General features: G+C 55.4%; 1 protein-coding gene across 2 annotated transcripts; it reads right to left on the reverse strand.

Moving 5' to 3' along the window:
- Nucleotides 1-13,824: 13,824 nt before the first annotated feature.
- On the reverse strand, nt 13,825-17,373 carry OLIG2 (oligodendrocyte transcription factor 2). 2 transcript variants are annotated; one of them, XM_043893180.1, is made up of 2 exons: nt 17,228-17,373; nt 13,825-16,273 (listed from the first exon to the last, which is right to left on the reverse strand). In XM_043893180.1, the coding sequence occupies exon 2, from the start codon at nt 16,200-16,202 to the stop codon at nt 15,222-15,224; it is 981 nt and encodes a 326-aa protein (XP_043749115.1). In that variant the 5' UTR covers nt 16,203-16,273; nt 17,228-17,373; the 3' UTR covers nt 13,825-15,221. The 2 variants fall into 2 exon arrangements, with proteins under 2 accessions (XP_043749115.1, XP_043749114.1); XM_043893179.1 differs by having other exon boundaries at nt 13,825-16,276.
- Nucleotides 17,374-18,039: the final 666 nt, after the last annotated feature.

An 18,039-nucleotide genomic window follows, 5' to 3' on the forward strand; every position in this document is an offset into this window, starting at 1 on the left:
GTGTTAATTTCGTAGTTGTGCCACATGCTCCAAGGTTATGTCAGATATTATAGGGGAAGCTGCCAGAAGGGTATGGGAGTCCTCTGTGCTACATCATGGAAGCTTCCCAGGTGGCTTGGTGGTTAAAGAATCCACCTGCATTGCAGGAGACCCAGGTTCGATCCCTGCATCCAGAAGATGCCCTAGAGAAGGAAATGGCAACCCACTCCAGTATTCTTGCCTGGAGAATTCCATGGACAGAGGAGCTTGGTAGACTACAGTAGTCCATGGGGTCACAGAGAGTTGGACACTGAGAGATTAATGCTTTCACTTCTTTCATTTTCATATCATGGCAACTTTTCTGAGTTAAAACACATTCCAAAGTGAAAAGTTAATTTGAAAACGGACAATTTTAAATATGGTGAGAAAAAAGAGAGAAAAAGAAGAAAAGAAACAGTAGGAAAGCAAAAAACTTAGCATGCATGTACAGTTGCTTTGAAACGCTGTGTTAGTTTCTGCTGGACAACGAAGTGGATCAGCTATATGCATACCTATGTCCCCTCCCTCTTGGCCCTCCCTCCCATATCCCCCCACCCCACCCCTCTAGGTCATCAGAGCACTGAGCTGAGCTCCCTGCGCTACACAGCAGCCTCCCACTAGCTGTCTATTTCACACGTGGTCGTGTATATACATCAATGCTACTCTCTTAACTCGCCCCAGTAGTCTACCCTCTCCTTCCTTCCTCCTATGTCCTCCACGCATGTCTGCGTCTCTATTCCTGTCCTGCAAATAGGTTCATCTGACCGACCTCTGCTCACAGCTTGCCCTGTCTTCCCTCCAGGCAATGGGCGTTCTTATAGGGCTTCCCAGAGACACCACGCTTACCCAGACATTGGCAGTAGCAGGAGGAATGCTGAGTGCCACTGGTAGCTGGTAGGGAGAGGCTGGGGTGCTTGCCAGCTCCTCAGGGCTCCCCCCATGAACACTATGAAGCTTAGACCGACTTTGAAGACCAAATGGCAAGGGTAAGCCTGCCTGTCTGTTTCAGAGAGTCAGAGGAGAGCGGTTCAGAGTCCTTTCTGGCTCTTTCTGTCCCTGTGGGTGCTTCTCTGCCCCTGCGTAGAGCTGGGGTGAATCTGAGATACTGACTCCATGGGCTGCTTTCAGGCTTCCCAGGTGGCTTAGTGATAAAGAACCCACCTGCCAATGTAAGAGACATAAGAGGCGTGGGTTCAACCCCTGGGTCGGGAAGACCCCCTGGAGGGAGACATGGCACCCCAGTCCGGTATTCTCGCCTGGGGATCCCACGGACAGAGGAGCCTGGCAGGCTGCAGCCCATGGGGTCGCAAAGAGTCAGACATGACTGAAGCGACTTAGCACAGTACTGCCTCCATCTCGGGAGGCTTGGCTCAGGGTGAGTCCCGGTGCCCAGCCCTGGGGACATGGGCAGGAGAGGGGGGCAGTGTTGGCTGGACCGCTCGGCCTGGCTCCACGGATGGGGAGACAAAAGCAGTCAGTGAGGGTCCTGCCTCCTCTCCTGAAAACCGTGAGCCTCAAGACGAAGGCGCAGCCCAAACTACTCAAGCCTTCACTTCAAGGTCAGGATGGAAAGAGTGAACGTGGTAGCTTCTGTGGGTTTCCTTCTCAAGGACAGAGAGGCAGGTATGGAATTAGAGGAGGCTAGGTGCACCCCACTTAGCTATGTTTCCAGAGGGATTTCTTTGGACTCTTCTGTGTAGTTGCAAGAAAAGTGAAAGTGTTGGCCGCTCAGTTGTGTCTGACTCTTTGTGACCCCCAAGGACTGTAGTGCATCAGGCTCCTCTGTCCATGGAATTCTCCAGGCAAGAGTACTGGAGTGGGTTGCCATTCCCTTCTCCAGAGGGTCTTCCCAACCCAGGGATCAAACCCAGGTCTCCTGTATCACAGGCAGATTCTTTACCATCTGAGCCACCAGGGAAGCCCAGTTGCAAGAAAGCTGGGTTTTATCTGCTGAATTTGAAGCTCCAATACTTTGGCCACCTGATGCGAAGAACTGACTCATTGGAAAAGACCCTGATGCTGGGAAAGACTGAAGGCAGGAGGTGAAGGGGACAACAGAGGATGAGATGGTTGGATGGCATCACCGACTCAATGGACATGAGTTTGAGTAAAGTCTGGGAGTTGGTGATGGACAGGGAGGCCTGGCGTGCTGCAGTCCATGGGGTCAGACACGACTGAATGACTGAACTGGCTTTTGGTTTTGTTTTAGGAAGTGGGTTACTCTCTTTCCTCAGTGGTTTACCGAGATGTGGGACAGGAGGGAAGACAGACTTCTCAGATGGAACGGGAGAAAAATTAGAACTATACCTCAAACGCCAAATCCTGGGTGTAGAAGAAGATGAGAAATGTGAGCAGTACCCATGAGCTAACGTGTTGGAACAATACAGCATGTGTCTCCCTTCTTCTGACTATCAATCGTATGAATATACTTTTCCAATCTACAACATGGTTCACACAAACCAACAACACCCTGCCCCCCAACAATGATTCCTTTGCATCTTTGCTCTCCCATCAAGCTCTGCATTGCAGAAGGGGCCCAGCCTGGCTCCGGTGGACAGCCATCATCTCTCCAAAGAGGAGCAGTGTTTTGTAACCGGACAGAACTGGGAAGCAGGCTCTGGGCACTGCGTCCTGACCCGGGCAGGCGCCGCCCGGGCGTGCTCACAGCCATCTGTTGCGGCCTGTAATGTATGAGCACATTAGCACATGGCCCGCCAGCAGACTGGACATTGTTCTCTGGGACGAGTTGGTTCAGCCGACCTCAACAAAGGGGACGGTTTTTGCATTCGGGATAAATACAACCACTGAGAAGTTTTGTTTTGTTCCCCCTCCCACCCCCACCCCCGCCCTTGGGACATGTAATGTGAAGGTTTACACTGACTGTCTGAATTGAAAAGCTGCGGCCACTCCCTCCTACCCTTGGACGTGGATGGTTTCGGGAGCTGCTAAGGTACCAGGAAATATTTTTCCTCTTTCAGATATGCATCAAACTGAATCTTTGGCCTTTTTTAAATAACTTCTTTTTAACCCAAGGAGTTTGTCTCCCAAAGGATTAAGATAACTGTCTAACTATGAATCCACTTAATTTAAAGGTCAGTCTGAGGCTTCAGGGCTTCCCTGGTGGCTTAGCTGGTTAAGAAGCCACCCGCAATGCAAGAGACCCCGGTTTAACTCCTGGGTCAGGAAGATCACCTGGAGAAGGGATAGGCCACACACTTCAGTATTCATGGGCTTCCCTGGTGTCTCAGCTGGTAAAGAATCCACTTGCAATGCAGTTGCAATGGATTTGATCCCTCGGTTGGGAAGATCCCCTGGAGGTGGAAATGGCAACCCACTCCAGTATTCTTGCCTGGAGAATCCCCATGGACAGAGGAGCCTGGTGGGCCCAGTCTATGGAGTTGCAAAGAGTCGGACACGACTGAGTCTGGATCCTAATTATGCTCAAAAACTAACCAAGGGACTCAAGGAAGAAGAGGAGAATGGTACAGTTTTGTTAAGTTTGTTAAGTGTTACAGCTTTAGTAAGTTTTTAAGATGCTATAGCTTTACTTGTTGATCCTGACTGGTAGGTTACTTCAGGAAACTCCTTATTTGCCTCTCACCCCAAGACCAATACAAGACCAGCCTCCAGGACTTGGTTGACGTTTTAAGAAGCACTTAGGGGAGGGCAGAGTTCAAGCATGCACTTTCCGAAGCATCAGGTTCTGCCAGTGATTCCTCGTGTGGAAGCCCCAGCGAAGCTTCCGCACCGCTCAGAAAAGGGCTTGGTGGCAGAGACCCTCCGTGGGTGCCCATCACGTGTGCACTCATTCAATACACACGTGTGTGCCCACGTGTGCATTCATTCATTTCTCCATGCAGCCACTGCCCACTGACTTCTCACTGTGTGCTGGGCACCGCTCCGTATCAGTGCTCAGGACGGAAAACATCCTTGCCTCATGAAACTTATGTTCTGTTGGGGAAGACAGACAATAAACAACAAATTTAAGACATTTTTTAAAATATAGCAAGAAGGAAAGAAAAGTGAGCCAAGTAAGGGGGTTGAAAGTGCCCAGGGAAGGCTGGAGTATTAAAAAGGAAGGAGGTGATATTTCTATCTCAATTGACAGAGCTTCCATATTCCCAAGAGAAATGTAGAGCATCCTCAGATAATGGTACCTCCCCTACATTATAGCCCCCTGCTCCTCCAAGTTCAATTCTAATTAGAAAAAGTCAGTTGACCAACCAACTGGAATCAGTTGACTCCAATTAAATAGGTCTCAAAGCTCTGAAATGCTAAGAAAGACCATGTTTCTTAACTCTTGTGTCTGTATGTTTCCAACTTACCCAAAGCAGGAGATGGGGTGAAGGGTAGTGAATGTGTGTTGAATGAAAGATGGGGATTACAGGAGTCAGGATATCAATTTGTACACTCCCCCAATTTATGTTGAATCCTCATGATCTAGTTCAATGTCCACTTCTTAAAATGTGACTCTTATCTATATCACAACGAGGTCCTGTACATACAACAAGTAAGCTGGCCGTCTCATCACCAAGTCACAACTTGCTCTAGGTGACCTGACACATGCAATAGGGTGGATAAACCTCAAAATCATTATGCTGAGTGAAAAACGAAACAGATGCAAAAGTGACATATTGCACGTTTCCATTTATATGAAATGTCTTGTGTAGGTAAACTGATGAGAGTCTGGCTAGATGTTTAAAAAGGGAATGACTCACAAAACACTGCCCACTTCAGCCAGACTTCTCACTAAGATTTGGCCCTTTAAGACCCAAAGTTACCAACTTGTTAGGGGGACCTGATCCACTGGGGGTGCCTGTCAAATCCCAGGGCTTTCTTTTGAATGGGATCCTTGACACAGGGTTGTGGCTGGCAGGAAAGACAGGGGGCTTCTTTGTACAACTGGCAGGGAGAATGTCAGAGCTGTGGAAAGTCAAAGAGGACCTTACCTTGGAATGGGCCTTGCCAAACTTTTCAATTTCTGTTTTGCAATAGATGAGTAGATTGAAGTCCAGAAAGGTCAAGCAACTTGTCTTAGGATGCCCAGCCTGCTCTAGATTTTTAACTCCTAGCCCAGGTTTCTTTTCACTATGGAAGGTCACATGCAATGACCTGGGGCATTACTCAGGAGTAAATGCAACTATTAACAGATGAATGAAAAAGAAAGAAAAGTGAAAGTGAAGTCACTCAGTCGTGTCTTTGCAACCCCATGGACTGTAGCCTGCCAGGCTCCTCCGTCCTGGGAGTTTCCAGGCAAGAATACCGGAGTGGGTTTCCATTTTCTTCTCCAGGAGATCTTCCCGACCCAGGGATTGAACCCAGGTCTCCTGCATTGTAGGCAGAGTTTACTGTCTGAGCCACCAGGGAAGGTCTAACAGATGAATGGGTTAGCAAAATGCAGTCCATCTATACAATGGAATATTGTCATTGTTTAGTTGCCAAATCATGTTCGATTCTTTTGTGACCCCTGGAACTGTAGTCTGCCAGACTCTTCTGTCCACGGGATTTCCCAGGCAAGAATACTGGAGTAGGTTGTCATTTCCTTCTCCAGAGGACCTTCCCAACTCAGGGATTGAACCCATGTCTCCTGCAATGACAGGCAGGTTTTTTACCGCTGAGCCACCAGGGAAGCCCACAGTGGAATATTATTCAGCTTTGAAAAGGAGTGAAGCACATGCAATAGGATGGATAAACCTCAAAATCATTATACTGAGTGAAAAACAAAACAGATGCAAAAGTGACATATTGCATGTTTCCACATATATGAAATGTCCTGAGTAGGTAAATCCATAGAGACAGAAAGCAGATTAGTGGTTACCAGAGGCTGGAGGGAAAGGAAGTGGTTAATGAGCATGATTTTACTCTGGCGGTGATTAAAAAAAAAGTTTTGGCACTGGAGAGAAATGGTGAGTGTATAACATTGTAATGCCCCTGAATTGTTCAGTTGAAAATGGCTCATTTCATGTTATGGAAATTTCACTTCAATTAAAACAAAAAAAAGAAGTGACTGAAACCAACAAGGACCTGCTGTATAGCCAGACAAGGAACTCAATATCTTGTGATAAGCTATAATGGAAAAGGACCTGAAAAAGAATATATATATATATATATGTGTGTGTGTGTGTGTGTGTGTGTGTGTGTATATGTATATATCTGAATCACTTTGCTGTACATTTGGAACTAATGCATTGTAAATCGATTATATCTCGATAACAATTTTTAAAAATTAAAAAAAGAAGTATCTGAGTAAGAGGAACTGATGGGTGAAACAGCAAACGTGGGGTAAAGACAAGCAGGTCTGCCCGTGGGTGGGCGGGGCCTGATGGAAGAGAGACTGGGAAGGAGGGGCAGACAGCCTAAGCCCAGGGTGGAGGTGTCTTCCTGGCTTTTTTGGTTCCACAGTTCCCTGACTTCCCTGCCACTGCAGCAACCTTTGCCGGCGTCCGGGCTGCACTAGGTCACTTTCTTCCTCTCTGGCCAAGCCACACAGAACTCGGGTGTCTTCACTAGCTGGACCGGCTTGAATAGCAGGACGAGCTCAGAAGCGGGGTGATGGGGAGCTCCTCGTTCCACTCTCCAGAGTCCCTCTCACCAGAGCTCACCCTGTGGCGCCCAGCTGCAATCCTAGAGAGGGAAGGATCCTCTACTGTCCAGCTGCCCCCTTGCACTGGGCATCCCAGGGGCATGGATAGAGGCCAGGCCCTGAGACGGGGGTGGGGGGCAGAGAACTGTGAGGGTGGGGCCTCGGCTTCACAGGTAAATTTCCCTTCAATTAGTCCTCCCTGATCCTAACTCCTGCCCTTGTGAAAGTCACTCAGTCGTGTCCAACTCTTTGCAACCCCATGGACCATACAGTCCATGGAATTCTCCAGGCCAGAATACTGGAGTGGGTAGCCTTTCCCTTCTCCAGGGGATCTTCCCAACCCAGGGATCGAACCCAGGGATCTAACCCAGGTCTCCCGCCCTTACAAGGACTCTATTCTGGTTTCTGGGCATCCCAGGTGATACTAGTGGCAAAGAACCTGCCTGTCAATGTAGGAGATGTAAGAGACATGGGTTCCATCTTGGAGGAGGGCGTAGCAACCGACTTCAGTATTCTTGCCTGGGAATTCCCATGGACAGAGGAGCCTGCTGGGCTACAGTCCATAGGGTCACACAAAGTCAGACATAACCTGAAGTGACTTAGCGCACACGCACATTTTGTTTTCTATGCAGCATGTGGGCCCTGCTCCAGTGCAAGGCAGTTAGGCAATGCAAGGGCTACGAACGTATCAAGGCCTGTATCAGGTACCCTGGGGCATGCAGAGGTGATGCGCTTTGCCCTGCGTGGGGCGGGGGTGACTCGACTCTGTATATCATGCTCAGGGGACTTCTGGGCCTCTCCTAGGGTCCTGGGTCAAACAGGCCCCCTCCAGATGCTGCAGGGCAGGTCATGTGACAGTAACAGAGACCCTGCCCCACAGGACCTCCCAGAGGATTCAGTGAGATGACATCCCACCAGGTGGGTAGACTCCTCTGCTTATTGGACTCGCCCTGTATGCTAGGCCCAGGGCCCAGTTGTCCCTTTCAATCCTGATGCCCTGTGGAAATGGTATTAGTATCACATCCATTTTACAGATAAAGAAGCTGAGGTTCAAAAAGCCCAGGTCTCTCGTTCCAGGTCACACAGCTGGTGGAGCCCGGCCAAGGCAGCATACCACAGCCCCACACCCAACTGCAAAACATGGTCTTCATGGCGCTTGATCCACACCCTGCAACCCCCACCCACTCCTGACCTTCCCAACACATGACCTACATATTGCTGGCTGCACTCTGGCCAGACGCCTGGGCTCAGGGCATCCATTCACAGCTAGAACCAGGCAGGAAGCCATTTCATTTATTCTTGGCAGTAACACAGTTGTGAGGTGCTACTAGTAATGATTCTATTTACATAAAAAGAGACAGGCACTCTGGGAGGTCTGATAGCCTGGCTCTCTGTCGCGTGGGAGGTCTGGGTAGAATCAAAGTTGCCCTCTAGCCTCTAGGCCCCAGTGGCATGTATCCGTGCATGATTTCCTGGCCTCTCACAGTCGTGTTTCCCCCACACTCTGGAAACCTCTTCCTTCCCTGAGTCCTCCATTTACCATCCACATTCATTCATTTACATCAAGCAGGCAAGTCCAGATAGAAGTCTAGATACAAAGGTATCTAAGCCAGTTTCTACCTGGGGAGCTGAAAAGTCAAGGACAAATAGTAGTTGTTTCTGGAATTGTCTACACTCCCCTTTCAGTGGAGGCTGTGAATTTCATTAGCCCCTATGTGCTTGCGTGCTCAGTAGCTCAGTCGTGTCTGACTCTAGGCCACCCCCACGGACTGCAGCCCACCAGGCTCCTCTGTCCACGGGATTCTCCAGACAAGGATACTGGAGTGGGTTGCCATTTCCTCCTCCAGGAGATCTTCCCCAGGCAGGCATTGAACCTACATCTCTTGAGTCTCCTGCATTGGCAGGCGGGTTCTTTACCACTGTGCCACCTGGGAAGCACTGGTCCCTGCCTACACAGGACGCTAAGGGGAACTCTTTTCACCCATCACACTCTCCCTGCCAACCAGGGGCTCTGGGAACCTCTGCCCAAAGGTGGACCAGGGCACCCAGAGCCAAGCCTCATCCTCCCACAGAGCTTTTGTGATCACCCTACCTGGCTCCATTCTACAGGTGTGGAAACTGAGGTCAGAGAGCGCCCACCGGGCTTCTGAGGGGCCACTCCAGCTCTGCTGTGCCAGGCCAGCCTCCACTGCCCAGAAGATCCGAGGATGAAGAGGGAGCCAACTGCTCATCGTCCTGTTCTTCCACAGACTCTCGCTGGAGATCCAAGACTTTAGCCTGGAAAGCTGAGGTCTCAGAGAGCGGGTTGGGACTGGGGGTGGGGGGGAGTGTCGCAGAGGGAAGGGTGGTGGGCCAGCCCACAAAGCCTAGAAGGAGGCAGGGAGAGGATAGATTCCCAGGCTCCCGAGGATAGTCGAGGAAGGGGAAGATAAACCGAGCTTTCCCCGGCCAACCATCGCTGTCTCACGGGACCTCAAGGGCTTCCAGACCAAGGCCAAGGCTTCGAGGTTCCAGACTCGCCAGTGTGCGTGTGGACCCCGGGAGGTGCGCTCCGGTGCCTGAGTCCTTGTGCGTGAGCACGGATCAGGGTGTCTGACCCCCAGTGGGGTCAGGGATGCTATTTGGTCTCCACATGAACTTAGGCGCTTCCGGAGAAATCCGCTTGTTTCCCTCTCGGGGCGGGGTGGAGGGTGGGGGACTCTCAATCCCTCCCACAGCTAGTGGACTCAGAGGCCCTGCGGCCGCGGGACGCAAAGCTCTGCAAAGGAAAGCCGCGCGCCGCCTCAGGCAGCTGCTTCAACCCGAGCCCAAGCGGGACGCGCTGGGGCTCCAGCAGGCGGGCGGACCGGGCGTGCCTGCGAGGCCGGGGCCCCCGCGGCCTGCGTTCTGCCTGCTCGAGATCCGGGAAGCCAGGGGACCGCGGCGCCCAGCTCGGCAGGAGATCGCGCAGTTACTGGGTTCTCGGAGGCTTCGCGGCCTGAGATCCCCAGCAGCGCCAACGACCCAAATCTGCCGTCCTGATCAGCCGCATCACTCTCAGGGGTTGCAGCCTGGAAGCCCGCCGGCCACTTCGTGCCACACCGCCCCCTCCCCCAGTGTCCGGGGGGCCCTCAGTGTGTGGTAAAGTGGGGCCCAAGGTCCCTGGGGAGGACACTGCGCTCTCCCAGCTTGCGCGCCCCCACCGTTTGCACGGACGACCCGCGTCCCGACCGCGCGCGTGTCCTGCGGGCCCCTGCAGGCGTTTCAGTTTGCGATTCCTTCCCGAGTTGTTGTGGCACGCGGTGTGGACTGCGCCACTGGGCAGGAGATGCGGTCCGCGGGCCGGCGGGGGGCGGCAGCTGTCCCGCCACGAACGCCGGTCCACCTCAGCGTCGCTGGCCGCCTCATTAGCGGTCGCCCGCGCCGCGCGCACCGCCCGCTGCCCAGATGGGGGCGTCGGGGCCAGATGGGGTCCAGGCGCACAGGGAGAATGCTAGGAGTGTCACCTAAGGGGGCTGGGGCCTGGGTGGGGGTGGGGGTGGGCAGCAGTGTGGGAGCTTCAAGGATTCCCCAGAATCTAGAGACTAGATTGGAGCGGAGGAGAGACTGCTAGGGCGGCCTGGGTATGGATGGTGCGACTTTCCCAAGGTTGGATTTGGAGCCAGACCCCAGGATCCCAACGTTGCTGCCTCCATTTATTGTGTCTTCCCTTGAGCAAGCCAGTTACCCTCGCTGAGCCTCAATTTCCTCACCTGTAAAATCATAATTAAATAAATATAATAAATAATAGCACCATCCTCAAAGGGCTACCAGGAGAATTGAATGAATGATTAACAACCAAAGCTCTCAGGGTGATGCCCTATACAGACTCAGTTCAGTTCAGTTCAGTTGCTCAGTTGTGTCCGACTCTTTGCGACCCCATGAATCGCAGACTAGCCTTCTGTAAATGTTGGTGCCTCCTCTTCCAGCCTCTTCCGCTTATTATTGGCATCCTGACCTTCCTGGGTACAGCTGGGCACCGCCTGCAGGCTCCAGGATCTGCCACAACCGTTGGTCACTGGAGTGTCCCCTCACCCCATTAACCCACAATGCATGTGGCCCTGCAGCAACAAGGCAGCCCCTGAGGGTAGGAGGAATTGATGAGGGGTGAGCCCCGTCTCTGCCCTGCTGGCCCATTACTCTGACCAGGAATGGAAGGTTTCACCCCAGGGGTCACACTGCCTGCCCCCTCCAAACTGAGCTGTGGGATGCTGACCTCTCCCCAGCCAGGGTAGGACTCAGTGTAGCAGCCACTTACCCTGAAAACAGCCAGGCCTGATTCTGGCCTCTCTTGCAAGTGCTCAGAGACTTAGGGGGCCTGTCAAGAGACTTTGGGTGTACGGCGGCTGTCAGAGACCCCCAAGAGTCTTACTGGCACTGTGAGGCCCTTGTGTAGAGGCCCAGATTTGGCCCGAAGTCTGTACTAAAAGAGGGCCTTAAAATGAAAGGTAGGCCTGTATAGCGGGTATCTTTTGCCATCGATGAACTTCTAGGGGGCACCAAGGTATTTACTTGATAGGCGTTCAGACTCTTTGTTAGCTGAGTTCTATCCTAAAGGGAGGCAGACAGATGGCTCTCCAGCACTGAGAGTGTCTAGGGGGCTTTTAAAAATCCAATGTCCTGGCCTGGGGGCCCCTCCCCCTCTCCTGCCTTCCCATCTGGGATTGAGGAGGCCCCAGCCCCAGCCCCATGCATCTCCCTGGTACTTGAGTCTTTCTCCAGCCGTCCTTGCTGGGAGTGTGACCTCCCTGGGGCCTCAGCAGCACATTCTCCAATCGAGATGCGCTTTACATGTGAGGGTTTGCTTTGCTCATTGGCGGACTTCCAGTTGCCAGAATTCAGAGTTTCAACTTTCTGGGCGCTGGAGGCTTGGGCCAAGCGCCGCCCCAGGGGTTCCCGTGTGCCCTCCAACACAGGATCAAACCAGGGGTTCCTCCTTCCTCTGTCTCCTGCCCAGGGAGTGACTGGGGAGGGAAGACCGTGCCCTGGAGGAAAGAGACCACAGAGGAGGAGGCCCCCTCAACCTCAAATCAGTCAGTTTTTATGCAGAGGAGAGGGTGGGGGAGAATCTGGAAGACCTTGGGAGCTGGTGACAGAAGCCTGGGCGCCCAGCTGAGAGCTGAGACACTTTCAGGGCCACGTGCGGGGATGGGGAAGCTGTGCTGTGGACCGGCGTCCCACAGAACCTAATGCGGCTGCGAAGGGGGTCCTAGGAGCCAGTGCCACGAGGATCGAGTCACTGCCCAGCGCCCAACTGTTTGGACACCGCCTTCTCCCTGCCCGCCTCTCTCAGTGTAGGGGCGGGGTTGCGGAGGTTGTCCTTGGAAGTCAGCGTGGGAGCCTAACTTCCTTTCTCGCTCTACTCCGAAGCCCAACCGCTGACCTGAGTCCCTCACCCAGGCCCCCCGCCACGCAAGGGCCAGTTTCCGCAAGGAGCCATCTGCCCTGAGCGGCCCTGCTTGCCGTGTGCGCCTCCTCCGCGGCGTCGAGCGCGCTCCGCTCTCACACGTGGTGGCCCAGATCCCTGGCTGGGTTTAGGCGGGTGGCTCTGGGGAGCATCCGGAGCCTGGCTGAATCCAGGCCCTCCTTCCTTGGGGGCCAAGGTCTAGTCTGACTGGTGGCTGGACACGAACCGACAGCTTGTACATGGGGGACGGGAAAAGGGGGGGGGGGGGAGACTTGATTTCTTTCAACAACTGCCCCTCTACGGATACACTGCGCCTCGGGCAGCCCCGCCTGCATCTGCCAAGTCTTGGGGTGGGTGTAGGAAGCCGAGACTGCGACAGGGAGGCCCCCCCAACCCAATCTGCACCGCGGGGTCCTCTGTGTGGTTTGTTGGCTGGAGAAGGACCCAGTTTTAAATCCTTGACAAATTCCGTTTCAAATGGAATTTGAAAGCAAAATCTACTAGATCCTGCCCTACCCTCTTCTGGGATTCCCGTGGCGCGGTTTGGGCCGGACCTCTTTATTCCACTCTCTGCAGCCCCCCGGCCTTCATCCCCGCCGTGGGTGAGAGGTGAAGCCCAGTAGGAGGCATCTGATGCCCGGGGGCGCCCGCTCGTTTAGGCCAGTCGCCTGACAGTACCTGCTGGCGGACCCAGAAACTACCTCCCTCCCCTGAAGGACCAGTCATCGTGGGCCCGGCTGGGGGGAGATCAGGGGCGATCTCAGGAAACGGGGCACGGGGTGCGGGGGCGGTGGTGGTCCAACCAGGGAAACCTCCGCCCCAGGTGCTCTAGGCGCTGGGACCTTCCACCGGTGGCTACCAAAGGTATCGTGAGCGAGCGGGCCCAGGGCCGGGGACCATCCACCACGTCTGCACTTCGCAGCGTTCACGGATGCGCGTTCTGCTGTGAGCCGGAGAACAGGAAGATGGCAAAACGTTCTCTCCTCTTCCTTGATCCGGACAGGCCGAAGCCTTTTAAACTTTTATCCCCAAATCTCTCTTAAGAGCCACGTCCTAAATTTGCCTTGCAGTTTTGGATTGTGAGGAACCCGATAGCAGCGAGAAAATGGAGGCGGGAGTCAGGGTTAGGAAGCGGGAGACCAAAGCGCGGCTGGAGACAGCCTGGCTCCCGGGGGTTCCCAGCACCTGACTTTTTGCGGTTCAAGGCCGGTGGGGGAGCCGGGGGAAGGCCGTGCGTAGCGCAGGGAAGGGAGCGAAGGGTGAGTGGAACCCGTGCCACAAGCGCCCGCAGCGCTCTGCCGGGAACCACGTGGCGATGCCGGCCGAGAGGGCCTCGCGTCGCTGGTCCGCAGACGGGTGCGGGTGGACAACCGCCTCTCAGCAGAGAGAAAATGGAATCGCTTCAGAACACGGGGACCTAAGCGCCCGGACTCCCAGCCAGAGGCACGGGTCTCACCCGGGAGGCCCAAAGTTCGGCGCTGCACGGAGGAATATTTTTCCCTTTCAATGAACCTAATTCTCAACCCAGTAGAAAAGGAGTTCCAGGTTAGGCTTCAGAAAATAAAAATAAAAACAAGTGAGGAGCACGCCGAGGAGGTGCTCAGAACGTATTTTAAAGAGAATGTTAGGGGGGAGAAAAATGGGCCAACAACCATCTTAATCTTTCTCTGGGACGAAACCAGCGGAGCGGTCCCCAAATCCAGCCCAGAAGGATGGAGTCCCGCCGCCCGCTTTTCCCAGGCGGCTCCCCACACCTCCTTCCACCCCCAAGGCTGGAAAACACCCGACTTACTCTAAATTTTATTTAAAATCTCAACACTCAGTCATTTATTTCATTTTTTTTTTTTGCAACCAAACAAGTAATAAATATTATTTAGCACTTTTATCTTTTTACAAAAATAAAACAGATGATACACTCTCTGCAAGGGGCAGCGATCGGAGAGGGGATGTTACGTGGCCGACGCTGTGAAGCCCATATTGCAACTCTGCAAGCCGAGGCGATTCGCGCGGAGGGAGGAAGCACGTGGAAAGAGTTTGTCATTTGTGTTAAGCTAGCAAAAAGAAACCAATATAGAAGAAACCCGGCTTGGGCGGGGGGGGGGGGGGGGGGTGGGGTGGGGGGGGAGTGGCAGTCACGTGAGCAATCAGCTTAGCAGCACGCACTTACCTCATTATTGACCTATTTATACATTCCAAAGAGAAAAAAAAAACTAAGAAATCAACAGAACTCCCAAATAACCCAAACTATATTCACAGCAACATCCTTTGATTTCTGTCAAATCCTCGGGTACCCAAATGACTCCCCAGCCAGGTAGGAAACCAAACCACTTTGTGCTCCGAGACGGAAAGAAGGGGGAGGGAGGGAAATTCTATTTTAAAATAACTAAAACAAAACAACAACAACAAAAAACACCCGCGCCCAAATTCGACAGTTGTAGGTTTTAACAATCCACAAGTGGTTCTATTCTGACTGTCTATAAAGCTTGATCGCACGGCTGAAAAAGAACAAACCTTTGAAAATCACGAACCCCCAAACTAATTAGAAGCGACAGGGAGGAAGAGTCCGAGACCGCTGTGGGTTTATCCAGATACGGAGACTGGGCACGACCGTAAGTCCCTGGGCCGGGGACGACCCTTGAGGGCGAGTCCGGACGGCCGCTTCTGGACTGCGGCTCCAGAGTCTCCTACCCGCCCGGAGAGGCGAGGTAGTCCCCAACGCTCCCCTCCTTGCCTTCCTCCTCGCTACTACGAAGTGCTGCCCGGGCCGAATGAGGCCGAGTTCGTAGGGAAAGCAGTTTTTAGAATCACCTCTTTCCTAGGGTTCTGGGTGGGGGGGTGGGCAGGAGAGGGAGGGTTGAAAGACAGGATGCGGATAGCTGCGCCTTCTTATAAAAGGATGTCCAAGGGAGTAGCGCTGCTGTTTAAAGCCAGAGAGGGTTGAACCAAGTCCCAGAGCAAATGCAACCTCTCACTGCCCACGGTTCAGCGCACGCCGCCTCTGCTGCATCGGATGCCGGGTACTGGAGTCCTCACCTTTGCCCCCCACCCCCAGCTCACGGAACTGCGCTCCTCCTTGAGACTTGAGTTCCCAGGCCCCAGCGCCGGCCGGTCCTGGCTTCCCCACCCCCCGCCCCCACGCAGCCTCGGGGCTCCCACCCTCCCGGCTCGCCAGAACTCGTCTGCCCCCGGGCCCGCTCACTTGGCGTCGGAGGTGAGGCGTGGCAGGCTGCCGGCGCCCATGGCCGACACGTGGTGGTGCGGCGGGGGCACCTGGCACATGCTGCAGGGGCAAGGCATGCCGCCCCAGTGCTGGAAGCCGCCAGTGCCCCCGCCGCCGCCGCCGCCGCCCCCAAGCGGGGCCGCCGCCGCCGCCGCCGCCGGAGACTTGAGCAGGCCGTGAGGGGGCCGGATGGAGCCGACCGACGACAGCCCGGAGCCCGGCAGGGAGGCGCTGGACACCGCGGCGGCGGCCGCAGCGGCGGCGGCGGCCGCGGCGGCCGGAGGCAGAATGGGATGATGCACGGCCGGGTGGTGCGCCGCGTGCGCCGCGGCCGCCGGATGAGCCGTGGCGGCGGGCAGGGGCGCTGAGTGCGCCAGGCCGCCGCAGGCCGACGGGTGGAAGCCGGCGTGGTGGCCTCCGTAGATCTCGCTCACCAGTCGCTTCATCTCCTCCAGCGAGTTGGTGAGCATGAGGATGTAGTTGCGCGCCAGCAGCAGCGTGGCGATCTTGGAGAGCTTGCGCACCGACGGGCCGTGCGCGTAAGGCATGACCTCGCGTAGCCCGTCCATGGCGATGTTGAGGTCGTGCATCCGCTTGCGTTCGCGGCTGTTGATCTTGAGGCGCAGCTGCTGCAGCTCGGGCTCCGTCATCTGTTTCTTGTCCTTCTTGGTGGACGACGCGGCCGCCGACGACGTGGACGAAGAGGTGCTGGACGAGGAGGACTTGAAGCCGCCGCCGCCGCCGCCCAGCTTGTCCCCCGGGTGCGCGCCCGCCGCGCCCATGGCGCCGCGCAGCTCGGCGCTCAGATCCGGCGGGCAGTCGCTCGGCGTGGACGACGACACGGTGCCCCCCGTGAAGGCGCCGCCCCCGCTGCCCTTGCTTCGGGCCGGCAGGAAAAGGTCATCGGGCTCCGGCGACGACGGCCGGCTGGACACCAGACTGGCGTCCGAGTCCATGGCCCCGAGGGATCGTCGCAGCCTTCGCGGGGTCCTCCCCTCCCTGGGTCCTCAGAGCTGTTCCAGGACGCCTACTGCGAAGAGAGGAGGAGAGAAACACAAAAGAAACAGAAGATCGAAATCGAGATCGAGCGGCACTGGGGTCAGTGAGAGAGAGAACCTGCTCCCGCCGGCACCGCAGCGCGGGGTTCAGGCGCTGGTGGCCGTTCGCTTCGGGTCCACGTCGCTGTCTCTGGCCTTGGCATGCAGGTAAGCTTAAGTTACCTCTCTTTCCCACCCTACCGCCTCCCCGCCGCTCTCATCCACAGGTTGTTTAATCCGGGGAGGATGGAGCGCTCCTCTGGGAGGGTGGCATTCTACGGTTTTTATGCCTTCTGGTAGGAATGAGGTCTTCCCTGGTGGCTCAGACGGGAAGATGTCCTGGAGAAGGCGATGGTAACCCACTCCAGTATTCTCGCCTGGAAAATGCCACGGACAGAGGAGCTTGGCAGGCTACAGTTCATAGGGTCGCAATGAGTCGGACACGACTGAGCAACTAACACACTAAGAATGAGGAGGCTGGATCTCCAGGGCTGGAATAAAAGTGTCAAGTGAGGGCTTTTCTTTGGGAAGGGTGGAGATCTAAAATAGAGAAGTATTTGGTTCCTCAAACGCATCCACCTTATCTCCATCGACACCGCTCGGCAAACACACGTTCACAGACCTGCGCACCCAGCGCCCGCCACGGAGCCCAGACTCCACGCGCTGAGCCTGGGGCGGCCGGGGGCTCGCCCAGATGACTGGTGCTGGGACAGAAGACCGCTATTGTGGCCCCGATTTCTCGCTTTGGAGCAAAAGGGGTGGTGCGGTGAGCGTGGGGAGGGTCAGGGCAGCGAAGCCGCTCAGGAGAACTGGCGGGTAGGGGAGGGATCTGGATCCACTTTAGCGGAGCTCCCCCGGTAGCAGCCGAAGTGAGGGGCCTCTGTCCCTGGGGTGTAGGCTGGAGTTACTTGGGACGGGGGGTTGGGAGGGGCAGGCATACTTACTGCGGATGCGGTTAGAGGAGCTCGGTCCCCAAGGCTGCCGCAGAGAACCGGGTCCGGGCGCCGATGTCGCGTCGGTCTATAATGAGCATCCGCACCTTTCCCCGCTCGGAGGGTTTTTATAGCCGGGTGGCGGCGGCGACGGCGACGGTGGCCGCGGCGGGGGCGGGGAACAATGTGCGGGTCTTGGAGGGGCCGCCGCGCCAATGAGCTGGGCAGGCCCGGGGTGGGGGTGGGTGGGGGGAGTGGGAAGCTGATGTCATCCGGGCTAATTCCGCTCAATGAAACTCGCCGGGCCGGCACACGCCTCCTCCCAGCGCTCAGCCAATGGGCGCCCGCGGCAGGGAGAGTCTTACCGGAGGGACTGCAGCGTGGACCCCGAGAGGGCGAGTGAGAGGCAAAGCCGGAGGAGGGCGGGCTCGCGGGGGAAATGCAGAGCGCCGCGGTTGGGACCGAGGGAGAGAGGGGACACTGTCAAATTTCTAATAAAATACGGGAACGCAGAGTCAGGCTGGGGGAGGAGGTGCGCGGGGGTGCTGTGCGCACATATTAACCTGATGCTCAAGGCGTTGGGACCTTGGCGATCTTCGCAAATAACCCTGGCTACTCGGGAGCTGGGCTGGAGTCTCCTCCCTCCCCACCCCCGTGTGTGTGTGTGTTCTCGCCACCTGTTCCCACTTCGTGGGTTTCATCAGCATGTGGGCATTTTGAGCCCCAAATGTACACGGTAACCAGGCACGAAACTCCTACTTTCTTTGCCCTCGAAGCGCGCCTCAGAGAGGTGGCTGCGGCTGAAGCTCGGCCGGCGGCCAGGA

Source organism: Cervus elaphus, chromosome 31 (genome assembly GCF_910594005.1).
Source record: "Cervus elaphus chromosome 31, mCerEla1.1, whole genome shotgun sequence".
NCBI lineage: Eukaryota > Metazoa > Chordata > Mammalia > Artiodactyla > Cervidae > Cervus > Cervus elaphus.